The sequence below is a fragment of the Hyperoodon ampullatus genome, assembly GCF_949752795.1.
Source record: "Hyperoodon ampullatus genome assembly, chromosome: 3".
Taxonomy (NCBI): domain Eukaryota; kingdom Metazoa; phylum Chordata; class Mammalia; order Artiodactyla; family Ziphiidae; genus Hyperoodon; species Hyperoodon ampullatus.
The window spans coordinates 167174818-167188677 of NC_136916.1; the positions used below are offsets into that span (position 1 = coordinate 167174818).

Genomic DNA, 13860 nt, shown 5'->3' on the forward strand with positions numbered 1-13860 from the left:
GATAAATTTAAATAGTCCCTTGTTAAAATAGTCAATGGTGATGCTTGTATTTTAGGGGAAAGAGTTGAAGGATAATGTGGCTTTTTTAGAGTTCTATTTCGGTAATGGAAAATTTCAAGTACTGCGGTGAAATCTTTGTATATCCTTTCCTTGACTAATTCTTTCATTTGAATTCCATTCCAACCCTCTCTGTCAAGTGTACATATCTTTCTTCTTAAAGTATAAGCTAGTACAGATAATAATGTGAAATTGGCTGCTTTAAATAATATAGATTACTGATGGAATATGGGCAACTACCCCCAGGAGGACTGACACACACATTTAATGGCAAATTTATCTTTTAAAAAAGGCACGGTTGGATGATGTCACTTTAAATCTTCTGTTAGGGCTCAACAGATTAGTTTCAGTGTTCCTGTTAATTCCCATGCCAAATACCCATAACTCACATTGAGCTTTTTTTTTTTTTTAAATAATTGCTTTTGATCCCAAGGCATTATCTTAATTAAATAGTATTAAAAGTCATGTATTTACTATGTTTTGCATACATTCCCATAAAGAAAATAATGTAGGAGCTACTGAAAAGCAAGGGAATTACATCAGCTCTCCAATGAACACAAATGGTTTAAAAAAGATACAAATCAATACTCAGATTCAAGTGCTGTGCCTTATAGCACCAATGTCACTCAACAAACAAAACAAAGTATGCTTTCCTTTGAATTAGCAAAGTCCAGGAAAATTGCTTCATTAAAAAGATGATTATAGGGGCTTCCCTGGTGGCGCAGTGGTTCAGAGTCCACCTGCCGAAGCAGGGGACACGGGTTCGTGCCCCGGTCCGGGAGGATCCCACATGCTGCAGAGCGGCTGGGCCCGTGAGCCATGGCCGCTGAGCCTGCGCATCCGGAGCCTGTGCTCCGCAATGGGAGAGGCCACAACAGTGAGTTTGCGTACCGCAAAAAAAAAAAAAAAAAAAAGAAAGAAAAAGATGATTATAAAGACATTATCCTGCACATAATGGGCAAATTCTAGAAGGTGAAAAACCCTTTTATTAACAGAATTGCTCCCAGGCTATTAGAGACCATGCTGATTTGAGTTTCTACATCAGACAAATTAAGATCAAATCTAAAGGTCTGCTACAAGTATATGCCAGCAAGCTTTAAAAAAATGAGGGGCAAGACCTGTAGTGGTTTAAGAGATAGGTTTTAGAGTCAAACCTGAATCTGAATGCGAGTTCTACTACTTACTTATGACCTTGGGGATGTTACTTTACCTCTATGAACTTTAGCACCTTTACCAATAAAATGTAGGTAACAGTGAAAAAATGTATATATAGTAGCTTGAATAATGGCCCTCCAAAGATGTCCATATCCTAATCCCCAGAACCTATGGATGTTACCTTATACGGTAAAGGGGTTTTTCAGAAGTGATTTAGGATCTTGAGATGGGAAGGGTATCTTAATTATCCACCAGAGTCAACAGTATGAGATGGGACTATGGAAACAAAAGACTGGAATGACATGGAAGGGTCACAAGTCAAGAATGTGGGCAGTGTCCAGAGCTAAAAAAGACAAGTAGATAAACTGTCCCTTAGAACCTCCAGAAGGAACCAGCCCTGCTGACACCTTGACTTTACAGCAGTGAGGCTGATTTTGAATATCTGACCTCCAGACCGTAAGATAATACCTCTGTATTGTTTTAGGTTTGTGGTAATCTGTAACAGCAGCAATAGGAAACTAATAGAGTAGTAAAGCACAAAGCATGGTACACAAACTACACTGCTGTACAGTCAAAGGCCGGAGACACACCCACAATCAATTTCACCCATCAGTTGAAAAGAGGACTATGGTGGATTCGGGCATGATCTAGGCAACTGTGTCACCATCATGGAAAAAACAACCCAACTATCAACAACTGTATATGAGAATGATAATATATTTATACTGGTATACATAGGATTACATCATGAGATGGTTTCTATTCTAGTAACTCTTGAATATAAAAATAGCAAATAATAAAGTTAATTTGTCACATAAGTAAAATATTAGGGATGTAGTTCCTGAGATCTGACAGTGGCCTGACGGTCAGAGATGGAAAGTCTTTCGGGGGAAGTAGCTAGGGGCACAGCTGCAAAACCAAGGGGTGTGTCGAAGGACATCCACCAAGCCCTTGATGCATGTGTGGATTGCCTTCAATAGGAGACTGCCTAGCCTCCTCGTAAGCACCCCCAGTGGGCAGGGGACTCTACCTGCACTGTAGTTGAGTGGCCCAGTGAGGTGGAGGCAGCAGAGGAGCAGGGAGAACAGCTCCCCCGAGCAGGGAGAACAGTTCCCCCCGAGTCCTTGCTTCAAAGAGCTTCCTTTCCTGACTATAAGCACCAAGGATGCAAGTAGATGATGTCATTTTTGGGTGCTCACTCACCTGATATGAAAACCAGGCTTTGTATCTGCCTCCTCTAGGCAGTAGAACAAAGTAATTAAGTGCTTGTTCTGAGGTTGGACTGCATGGGTTCAGATTCCAGCAGTACCACTTATAAACTGGGAGACACGGTTACTTAATTTCTGGGAGTTTGATGATACATGTAGAATGAGCGCTACAATACCTGTACCATGTAACGTATGTGAAAATAAATAGCAGCAGTTATTACAGTCATGATGCTCCTGCTGCTGCTGCCTGGTTTCCCCACCATGTGTCATTCTTGGCCATGGCACTCTGGGAAAGTTCAATGTGGTAGAGAACTGGGCCACCACTCTCCTAGGACGTGGATGTCACGGTACCACACTGGAGAGAGCCCAGAACCGGAGACCAAGTCTTCCTACTAGATTTTCACTGACCTGCTACGTGACCTTGGTTGGACGAGTCTCAGGACGCACCCCCCCTTTTTTTTCCTGTGGGAAAATACTCATGACCTTTCTGAACCTCAGTTTCGTCTTTGGTAAAGTTAGGGCCAACCACATCCAGGACTGGCTTTAGCTCTTGTGCGCAGCATGCTGTCTTGTGTAAGACTGTGCCATCCCGCCCAGTCCCAGGAGGAAAGATGACTGTAATGGAGAGATTTCTGCAGGGAAGGAGACATGGACCTGACAAAACAGTGTTCCTCCTGTCTCTAAAGTTACATAACCCTGTGTGATGGTACTGCTGGAAAGTGGGACCGGGGGTAAAAGGCGGGTAGCATGACCTGGCCTGTGGCCTGAGCAGAATCTGTCACCTGGAATAAGAAGATGGAAAGAGAGTATCTTTGTCCTCTGCTTCCTATTTGCTCTTCAGTTTGCACTAACGAGGCTTTAGGCTAAGTTCTACTCTTTATTTTTTTTTGTGGTACACGGGCCTCTCACTGTTGTGGCCTCTCCCGCTGCAGAGCACAGACTCCGGACGCGCAGGCTCAGCGGCCATGGCTCACGGGTCCAGCTGCTCCGCGGCATGTGGGATCTTCCCGGACCGGGGCACGGACCCGTGTCCCCTGCATCGGCAGGCGGACTCTCAACCACTGCACCACCAGGGAAGCCCCCTAAGTTCTACTCTTGAAGTTAAAGGGTTAAGTTGAAGGCTGAAAATGACTGAGTACTGAGAGGTACGCGGAGACGAAGCTATGCGGGGTAGTAGCTGAACGTGCAATAAGCTCAACGAGCTGGGCTTTAGCCCCCCGTCCTCCTTCCAGGTCCTACACGACCACGACTGAGTGAGAGAAGCAGAAGTGAGAGGAAGCATTGATTTGGGGGTGGGTGAAAGCGTGCGTGGAGTGGCTTTTCACCCTCTCACGTGGCTCGGTCATGTCCCATATCCCTGACTTTGACCCAGCACCAACACAACTGATGAAAAGTAGAACCCTGTATGTGAATTAGTATCCACAGAAAAAAAAGTGGACTACCTGATCATGAAAAACTTCATGTAATTTCACGATATTGGGGTGTCCTTCACAGAGTTTCAGAGCTGTTATTTCTTTCTGAGTATTGGCTTCCAACCTGCAAGATGAAACAGTTAGTCTCTACATCCCTCTTCACCAAGTTTTTGGAAGCATTGCCCCAATCCTAATTTTGTTTTTATTTACAGTATATTCAGAATGTAAGTGTCAAAGTATCAGAATGAGGCTTCCCTGAAAGTAGTGAGTCATACACCCACCAGAACAAGTAAAGCATTATTCTTGAGAAAAATGATCATTTCTGAGTCAGGAAAGAGCTAATCACATGAAGAAATGGATGCTCTACTTGCCTGACAATTTGCTAATAAGAATATACAATCATGGAGGTAATAATCAGTTACCAAAACAACTAGCTGGCTCTCAAACTACCTGTAGGTCACTAAATAATTGCAGAACAAAATATTTCAAATATACAACTAATAGGAATGGCAAAAGCTGCTGAACTCACTAAGCGAGTCTGATTAAATAACACCGCCACAAGAAAGTCTTCTCATAATAACCTGAAAAGCATATCATACTATGATTTATGTCTAAAATGGATTACTTTCTCAGAGCTAGAAGTATAATGGATCAACTGATGAGCTGAATGGCTAAAACCTTGGTTAAAATCCTTATAATATACCATTATTTTCCTTTTAAATAAAAATCTTAATTTATAGAATCCATTGACTAGGACGGATACATAAGAGAGACTGCTGGAAATGTGATACCTTTTGCTGATTATTTTGACCGCAAATGCTTGGTTACTTTTTTTGTTTATGCACTTTCGACAGATTGAAAAACTTCCTTCTCCCAATGGTTTGTCCTTCAGATCTAGGTCATAGTGTTGATAGAATGGAGAGTCCTGACAAGAAACCAACATCATTTCACTTAAGAAAATATAGTAATACACAGGGATAGATAAAATTGTTGAGTAACAGAACATTATTAATGTTAATAACTAGGAGTGGAATACATTTATAATCTCTAAAAATTCATCATTAGCTTATTTCTATCATGTATATCACTTATTTAAAATATATTACTTTCTATCGTAAGAAAGGAGCTCATTCAAATGGATGTTAATAATTCTCTAGGGCAAATCTTACTATTTCCATTTATTCATTTTCTAAAACTACGTTTTAGTCAAATGGAAAGTCTATTAAAGTTACTTGACTTGAGAGAGTCAATTAGTGTTGGTATTTAAACCATGAATATGTCATTTAATTAACCACATGGCTACACCTTCATCATTGCACTCCTTGCCACATTCGTCACTCCGGGACGATCGACTCCCATGTGAAACTGAAGAGGGTCTATGACGGCTGCATTACGCTTGAAGAGAATAGAAGGAGCAACAAAGGAATAGCCCTAAAAAAAAAAGAAAGATAAAAAAATAAGGATTTGCAATTTTCCAGTTTAGCACAGACTAGACTGTAATCATCTTTTTCTTCTTTGACTCCATGCTTTCACCGCTGAGGGCGTGGGTTCGATCCCTCATCGGGGAACTAAGATCCCGCAAGCCATATGGCGAGGCCAAAAAAAAAAAAAAAAAAAAGCTCAAATATTTGTTAAGATTCATCTAAAATGCAAGGTTATTTCAAATCAATAGAATAATGCTTTTCAGAAGGAGATCACGCCATCTTCTGGTAGAACTAAACCGATTCAAAATTAAAGGCAGAAAAATACTTCCTTCCTATCTCATCCCCAGTATCTGACTCATAGATATAATTCTTTTTCATTGCTGATAAAAGTCTGCTTATAAACAAACACAACTAACTTCTAAAAAAAGGTACAGTTAAGGAACTAAAAAGTGGTCCAAATGCTACTGGTTTTCAAACTAGATAAATAGCAAGTTTCATTCCAGTCAGTTTCTATTCAGCAATTATTTGACTCATTATATTTCCTTAGGTTAAATTTAAAACTGAGTTTTAGAAAAGGAGTCAAATCAAACGGCAGAATGATGTGCTGAACCAAAAGTGGTACAGATCTTCCTTGACTTACAATGGGGTTACGTCCTGACAGACCCACCATAAATTGAAAATATCCTAAGTTGAAAATGCATTTAACACACTAACCTACCAGATGTTACAGCTTAGCCTGCCCTACCTTAAACGTGCTCAGAACAGTTACATTAGCCTACAGATGGGTAAAATCATCTAACACAAAGCCTATTTAATAATAAAGTGTTGGATATCTCACGTCATTTACTGACTACTGTACTTAAAGTGAAAAACAATGGTTGTCTGGGTTCCGACTGGTTGTAAGTGTATCAGCTATTTACCCTCGTGATCGAGTGGCTGACTGGGAGCCGGGGCTCACTGCTGCTGCCCAGCATCGTGAGAGGATCGTACTGCACATCACCAGCCCGGGAAAGATCAAAATTCTGAGTATGGTTTCCGTGGAATGCGTACCACTTTTGCACCACCATAGAGTCAAAAAATCCTAAGTTGAACCATCGTAAATTGGGGACCATCTGTATAATGATGGATGATTAATCTGTTTAAGCTAGAACATTCACTAATTCGAGGAACATTTTTTTCAACATCTGCTTTGTCCCAGCCAAGTACTAGCCACTAGTGTCACCTATGTCCAGAGACAGTGTCTGGACAGCCAAATTAAACCATACTACTGGGATGCTAATGGGAGTCAGGGAAGTGAAGCTATGATGCCATTTAATAGAATATTTTATCTTAAGTCTGAGAAAAGATCCTTTCCTAAGTGTAAAATCCTTTCTAAATCTTTTTTACGAGTTGAGAAACAGTTCTTATTAGTCACTGAAGATAAAGAATCAGATAACACTTTATGAATTAAGGAATATTTTGTATGATTAGAAATAAAGTAGTATTATATTTTCTATAAAAGAGCTTGAACAGAAGTAAAATTTCAGGTGTAAATTCAACACATATTTATTTGCAATATCTCTGTATTTAATAATTTTGAAGAGATTATACAGTCCTGTTTTTCAAGATGCCAGAAAGCTTTCACATGGGAAAATTAATCTTTTCTTTCAAAGCATACATGGCCAACAAACACGTGTGGGCTCTTGGAGATTACCTGAAACAGCCTCTCGGAGCTCTGGGGCAGTGCTGCGGGAGAGTAGGTGGGGTCCATTTCTGTGAACTCTTCTGCAAAGTTACTCACATCTAATTCATCTCGGATGACTGGCTTAAAGGGCGCGGGCACTTTTTTGGCAGCTAAATCATCCCAATTTATTTTCTAAAACAGAGAAAGAAAATTGGTACAAAGTAGAAATCAACAAAGTTGAAATATATTTTTGAAAAATAACAAAGATAATGATTTTAATTAAACAACAGAGAGAAGCATATCTTTTTAATATTTATTTTATTTATTTATTTTTGGCTGCATTGGGTCTTCGTTGCTGTGCACGGGCTTTCTCTAGTTGCAGCGAGCGGGGACTACTCTTTGTTGCGGTGCACGGGTTTCTCATTGCGGTGGCTTCTCTCGTTGCGGAGCACAGGCTCTAGGCGTGCGGGCTTCAGTTGTTGTGGCTCGCGGGCTTCCATAGTTGTAGCTCGCGGGCTCTAGAGTGCAGGCTCAGTAGTTGTGGCGCACGGGCTTAGGTGCTCCGTGGCATGTGGATCTTCCCGGACCAGGGCTTGAACCCGTGTCCCCTGCACTGGCGGGCGGATTCTTAATCACTGCGCCACCAGGGAAGTGCGAGAAGCACATATTTCAAACCGATGATTTAAAAAAATATTTTTTACAAGCAGGTGCACATTTTTTGACCACAGCTTATAGCTCACCAAAGCTGTGACTGAGATGAGACTGTTCTCCACCACTGTGGAATCTCGTCCTGGCCACTGGGGGGCACCAGGACACCCTAGTTCACCCTTAGGGATAACAAAAATTATTTTGTCATGAGTCCTGAGACAGGCGTTAAGCCAAACCAAACCTAAACTAAACTATAATAAAGGGCTTTAAAATGGATAGGAATATTAACTCTAAAGGAACATCCCTATTTTTCAGAGGCAGTGTTAACTAGCTTTCCTTCTGTACTTGCTTTTCCTCCTGGCCATCTGGACAAATTAGAAAATAAACAAACTCACTCTAATTCATGCATTGGTTTACGTCTATAAGTCTAAATGATACTGTGATAGTATGAACTGATATAACCATTCTTTTCTCATTCAACTGTATTCAAGCTATTCAACATTGCCTCTTCTCTCCCCCATGGATAATCCAGGCCCCCTTTCTACCCATGTCAGTCACTGTCTGCTAAACTGCCATGTCTTATATTATTCAAATTCAACCCTCTGTTCCGTTTTCTTTATTCTCCTTCTGCTATGAAAAACAACCTCAGGTAATACGTACTGAATTGAATCCCACAGATACCCTATTAATATATTTCTCTTATAATCTAAGATGTCATCCTTGATAGTAAGATACACACTTATTTTATGTACCATTAAGAAAGAAAAAGCATTATCAATTAGAATAGTAAAATGTTGTCCACTGTAAGCTGCATACTGATTTCAGAGATGGTAAAATGTGAAACTTGTACTTCTTGGTTGATGACATTCAGTAAGTATAATCAACTAACATAAAATGTTTTTATTATGCCCTCTTGTGGAAGCAATGGAGGTAAAACATTAAATTACAGACCTTCAAAGTTTTCAGCTAAAATGGGTTTTAGAGATCATTTAGTTCATTCTCTTTATTTGATCCAGATGGAAATCGAAGCCCAGAAATCAGAACTAACCTTTTCACTTAAACATTTGGGAGGGTCAGTCTCTTGACTTTCTAGTTCGTGTTCTTTCCTAGCGTATGATTACAATACAAGCATATGATTACAAGCGTATGATTTGTGCTTGTCTCTTGTACATACATTAAGAGAAACTTCTAGAGTAAAGGGGTAATTTAAAGAAATATACTGTTAGCAGGAGAACGTTTAGTATGGAGAAAATTGAATGCTCTTACAATCCTCTCCACCTCCACCCCATTTGGGTCTTTACAAGTAGAATTTTGGTCTTTCCTGAAGTGTCCCTGTCATTTAAAAAGTCAAGGCAATTAAATAACCTAAAATTACTATTCTAAGCTATAGAACAGAGAAACTTCTCTAATATGAAAGCTATTTTGCAATATTCACAAGTACAGGGAACCATGGAGAAAAAGATCCTAGGAAAATATGAGTTGGGGTATTTTGCTTGAGTACGTTCTTGAATTTTACCTTATTGTTAATTTTTGAGCCGAACTTCTGAACAAGATATATGAAATAGTTTGTTCAAATGTTAACCTTTCCAAACCATATTAATCTATGAAATGCACATGCTGAGAAATTAATTTTATTCTAAAGGTACTTCTCACTATGTTACTGAACTTCTGTAAGATGAACAGTAATGATTTTTTAAATGGTTACACCAAGAGACTGAAATAAATGTGCCCTTTTTTGAGTACATAAGTACAGAGAGAGAATTCTTATTCTCAATTACTATTTGTTTTTCTATATTAAAAATACAATAAATAACAACATGAAAGCTTGCTCTGCAGCAGTTTTTTTCTTTGTTTTGGTGTGATATTTTCATTAATTTTGGTGATAATAATGTAAAAGCTCAGTCTGCAAAGTAAAAATAAAACCTTGATGGTCCCTTTTGAGCATAAATATTTAGGTCATGCTTGTTGATACGATGAAATTATTTAAAAGTCATGAGCTCAGAGTTTCAGAAATCGAGGTCATGGTATCCCAGGTTGACCATTTAGACTGAAATAACTAGCCAACTCAGTCTGTTTAACTTTTTTTTTCGGTCATTTTTTGGACAACACTGAGCACACTAGGTTGAGCAGACGTGTTGGTGCTCTTCAGAATGGTCTTCTTAGGCTTTTGCAGAGTAAGAAAAGCACTGTTTCAAGTACAAAGAAAATAAATGAATAATTCTCTCTATATTATAATATGTAACTGAGAAAGAGGCTGATTTTGAATTTTCTAAGATTTCTTCTGGGAAAAGAAGAGATGAAATCACCATCTAAAAAGTATACCACAGTGGCAGTAATAGCTCGTGAACTGAGAAATAAAAAATATAATAAAAGTCTCCTTAGTCTATATGCCTAAATCTTGAGATAACAAATGGAAATCAATACTCAGAAACTCTAACCAATAAGTATGTAGAAAATCCAATGTTATTATAATCCTCCCCTCTCTCCCTTCAAATAGGGAGAAAAAGACCATTTAGGTCCCTACAAGTAGAATTCTGATTCTTCTTAAAGGGTCCCTGTCATTTAAAAATTGGGAGAAAATGACTCCGAAACAGCCCAAGTTCACTCATTCCACCAAGAACGCCAAGTACCCTGAAAACAGCAGGGCATATAAGACCATCTGTTCAATATGTTTCACCTGAAAAAAGAGATGTTCTTTGATTTCATCTGCATCACGTGGACCACATCCCAGTCTTTTCTTGGGATCTTTCATCAAGAGACGCTGAATTAGGTCTTTGGCTACAGCACTCATTTCTTGGGGATACGGAGGCTCGCTTTTTAATATTCTCCTGTAGGCAGATAAAACTTGCTGTTAAAACCACCATAGGATGAAGTTATAGTGACTGTATTCTTCGCAGAAAACAAGTATGGCACAACACACTCTGAAATTGAACTATATGTGAAAAACGGAGATAAAAATATGAGATACCATAAAATCAAATTTCTCAAACTTAAGCAGAAACAAAAAGCGTTGATCATTTTCCAGTATAAGTCAATCCTCATTGGAAACTAACATCCCAAATATTTAATTAGAAAAAAAAAGGCTTGGGGTTGGATGATATCTCCTATCTGTGGACTAGACTCTATGAGTAAAACTTTTACAATGGAAACAACCTTAATAAACTCAGAGAAGAGAATTCAGCACTCGGATTTGGAAGGACAAAAGAAATCCCAACTCTACCTGCCTAGCTTCTCTTGCCCTGTGTGCCAGTGAACATAAGGCGCCAGCGGGAATGGAGAGGGAAGGAAGCCCCAGAAAGGGAGAGTCAGAACCCGTTGGATGTGGCTCAACTCTTGATACCAGAGCTGGCGGCTCTTCATGGGATGAAAGCATCTGCTTATTTTCTGCGACACTAAAACAGACTGGCAAGCCTTAGAAGGCAAGTGGTGCTCAAAGATGGAGTAAACGCTACTATTTATTACAGAAAGTAAACAAATTAAGATAATCAGGTTTCTTGATGAAATATTTTTAATTATTCTAAGGTCACAGATGAAATCGATCCAATCCAAATGTACCTTTGCCCCTCTTAAAAGCCAGAGCAATAGTTTAATGAGAAAGAAATAATGGAAGAGGCTGATGGAAATTAAGAAGCTTAGCATAGTACACATGGAGATAAACAGTTTCTCAATTATTTGGTTCGCAAAAAGATCCCCTGTTGTTCATTAAAATAGTAATAACTGTTGTGGCACAAAAAATAGATAATAAGTTAATAAGAGATAGTACAGTGCAGTAAGAACAGGAATTTGGAGCCTTTTGGGATCAAGTTCAAGCACTGGCTCTGCCGCTTATTGGCTGTGTGACCTTAAAATAGTTAATTAATGCCTTTGTACCACAGTTTCCTCAACCGCTTTCTCAACCGCAGTACCTGCCTAAAATGGGTATTATGCCTCTTAAATGAGTGAAGATGTGATGTACGGTGCTCGGCACTGCCCCTGAAACGTAGCAAATGCTTGATAAATATGAGCTACTCACTGTCCTGATCCCTCATTTAAGGCAACCACAAAGAAAACAGACAGACAGCCTGCAGCAAGGAGCACTGAGCATCAGGGAAATGATGGTGGGATGGTAACTTCTGACTGAACATGCCAGCAGTGTTGTTCATTTCAAAGCGAATTCTACTTCTAGCACTCCATCCTGGGAAACTAAGAAAACGCTGAAAGAACAAGCAAAAAAAAAAAAAAAAAAAAAAAAAAAGCAGCAGAACCCTCTTTTCTTTCTGATTCTTTACTGTTTTCCCATGGCTCACTGCCCGTCAGGGTTGCAGCATTAGAGAATAATCCTCTCCTGACATAAGGTGCGGGCGCCCTGTTTCTCAGGGAACAGCAAGCATAGCCTGTTCCATTTCTCCATCTTTAATGCCCTTTCTGCAGGCAAGGGTTTCTTGTGTAAAAGGACCAGGCTCTAGATTCACGGCTGCTGAACCACGTGTAGAAAGAAGCACTTTGGCTGACTTCATCTGAGGGTACTGACTCTGTACTGTTACTCTTACACCTAAGTCAGTGATGTTTACTGGCAGTCTGCTCCGTACCAAGCACTGGGGGAAGGAATGGTCAGTCTTGTTGACCGTGGTGGGTTCGTGGAGAAGGAGGGCCAGCAAGAGAGCCATGAGCACCTGAAGAGAGGCACGGCCCCACTGAAATGCCCAGACTCGAAGGAGGCACAGGAGACCCCGTGCACACTTCAGGGCAGTAGTCTGGACACACAAACAACAGCATCGGTGTGCCACCGAGGTGTGCGTCAGGTCCACATGCAAGGGAATGAGAGGTTTAGATTCCGGTGAGGCAGGGATCAGATCGGGAAGAAACTGAGTAGAAATCTACAGGAATTCCTGCTGAAAACAGTGCTGATGAGGGAACATGCAGAACAAACAGCGATGGCCCCAACCCCTCCCCTTTCCTGAGTGAGAATACCAGGGCCAGAAGCAGCGGGAGCAGACCCACACAGAGCATGCTGAACACCCACCCGACGTAGAGGAGTGACAGCAGGAGCCTTGCTGGAGACTCACGGAAGGACCACTGCTGTTGTCATATAAGCAGAGTGAGACAGGGTTTCCTTAGCGAAGTGGAGAGGCTCTGAAGCCCAGGAAGAGGACCAGAAACTGGGGATGGGGTGGTAAGGAGATAGTAGGCTCAACCCTTTCCTACACGGGAAGATGATCCCGGATTTACCTTCTTCTTATACTGTTTCCTTGAAACGCACCGGGTCAAGATGGATGTGAAGTGTCAGGTGTGCAGTTATTCTGAAGTTACCCCTGAGAAGTGAACCGCACCTGGCCAGACAGGTGTGAACAGGCACGTAGGTCCTGGGGGTTGTCTTGTCCAGGACTATTTAAAACATATTCACGAGCCTCTGTGTGTTCTCTCTTATTCCCAAGGGTGTCCTTGTGGGGACTTGGAAGCTGTGTTCGCGGGAGTTAGAAGACAGACTTCCTGCGCTGAGTTTCCTCTGCTGGGTGGTCCATGCCCTCCCACTAGGTCCCATCACTAATGGCTGAGTGTGTCCCTTCTGGTCTGGGAAATCAGGCCTAGGTGGTTGGAAGGACCTCTGATGAGATGTGTTTGATGTTGTCATGCTGATACACTATGCTTCCTGACCTGTATCCTTCCAGAAAGCTAAGTAAAACTGGTGCCAGATTCCAGCCTATTGTGCCCTGTGAGTATGTCAGTCTGAGGGCCAGCCCACCGTGGCTGTGCAGAGTGGGCGCTGAGAAATGCGGGTGCAGGTGGAGGATTTCTGTGGGATGCCCACTTGTAACAATACCAGGGCATCTTGCAACAAGGGCTGGGAGACATTTCTTGGGTGTTGGCTGCCACTTTACCTCTTCCAATGTGCTTGATTTCTGAACTGGTAATAACCCAGAGCTATTTTTTCTTGCTTCCAAATGAATCTTAGAGCCCTCTGTAAAATCAGAACAAGCTCTGAATTAACATATCACGTTGAACACTTCACGTGTATATTATCATTCAACCCATACAAAAATCCTATCAAAAGGCTATTATTATCCCTGTCTTACAGATGAGGAAAGATTCCTTTCAAAAAACCCCAAGAAATATATATATAAAATTTCAACCAGATATTTTAGAACCTGGATAATATTAATATTTATTTGCAAGAATTAGTGATAACACAGCTAAGAAAATTTTGAAAAAGAAAATAACTGGGGAGAATTTGCCTAACTACATAGTAAAATGTATTATAAAACAAAACTGTGAAAGTGAAGTGGTAGTCAAATAAATTAACAGCCATATCAAGT

At 40.6% G+C, this 13860-nt stretch overlaps 1 protein-coding gene across 7 annotated transcripts in view; it reads right to left on the reverse strand.

Moving 5' to 3' along the window:
- Positions 1-13860, reverse strand: part of RPS6KA5 (ribosomal protein S6 kinase A5) — a gene marked incomplete at both ends in the record, with an annotated part of 180087 nt that overhangs the window by 12565 nt on the left and 153662 nt on the right. For 6 of the 7 annotated variants that reach the window (XM_079699290.1, XM_079699289.1, XM_079699287.1 and 3 more), the window contains 5 exons: positions 3863-3956; positions 4624-4757; positions 5138-5263; positions 6950-7111; positions 10245-10395. In XM_079699290.1, coding sequence (XP_079555416.1) covers positions 3863-3956; positions 4624-4757; positions 5138-5263; positions 6950-7111; positions 10245-10395 — 667 coding nt within the window. The remainder of the gene's footprint in view (positions 1-3862; positions 3957-4623; positions 4758-5137; positions 5264-6949; positions 7112-10244; positions 10396-13860) is intronic. The other variant, XM_079699288.1, reaches the window with a different exon arrangement.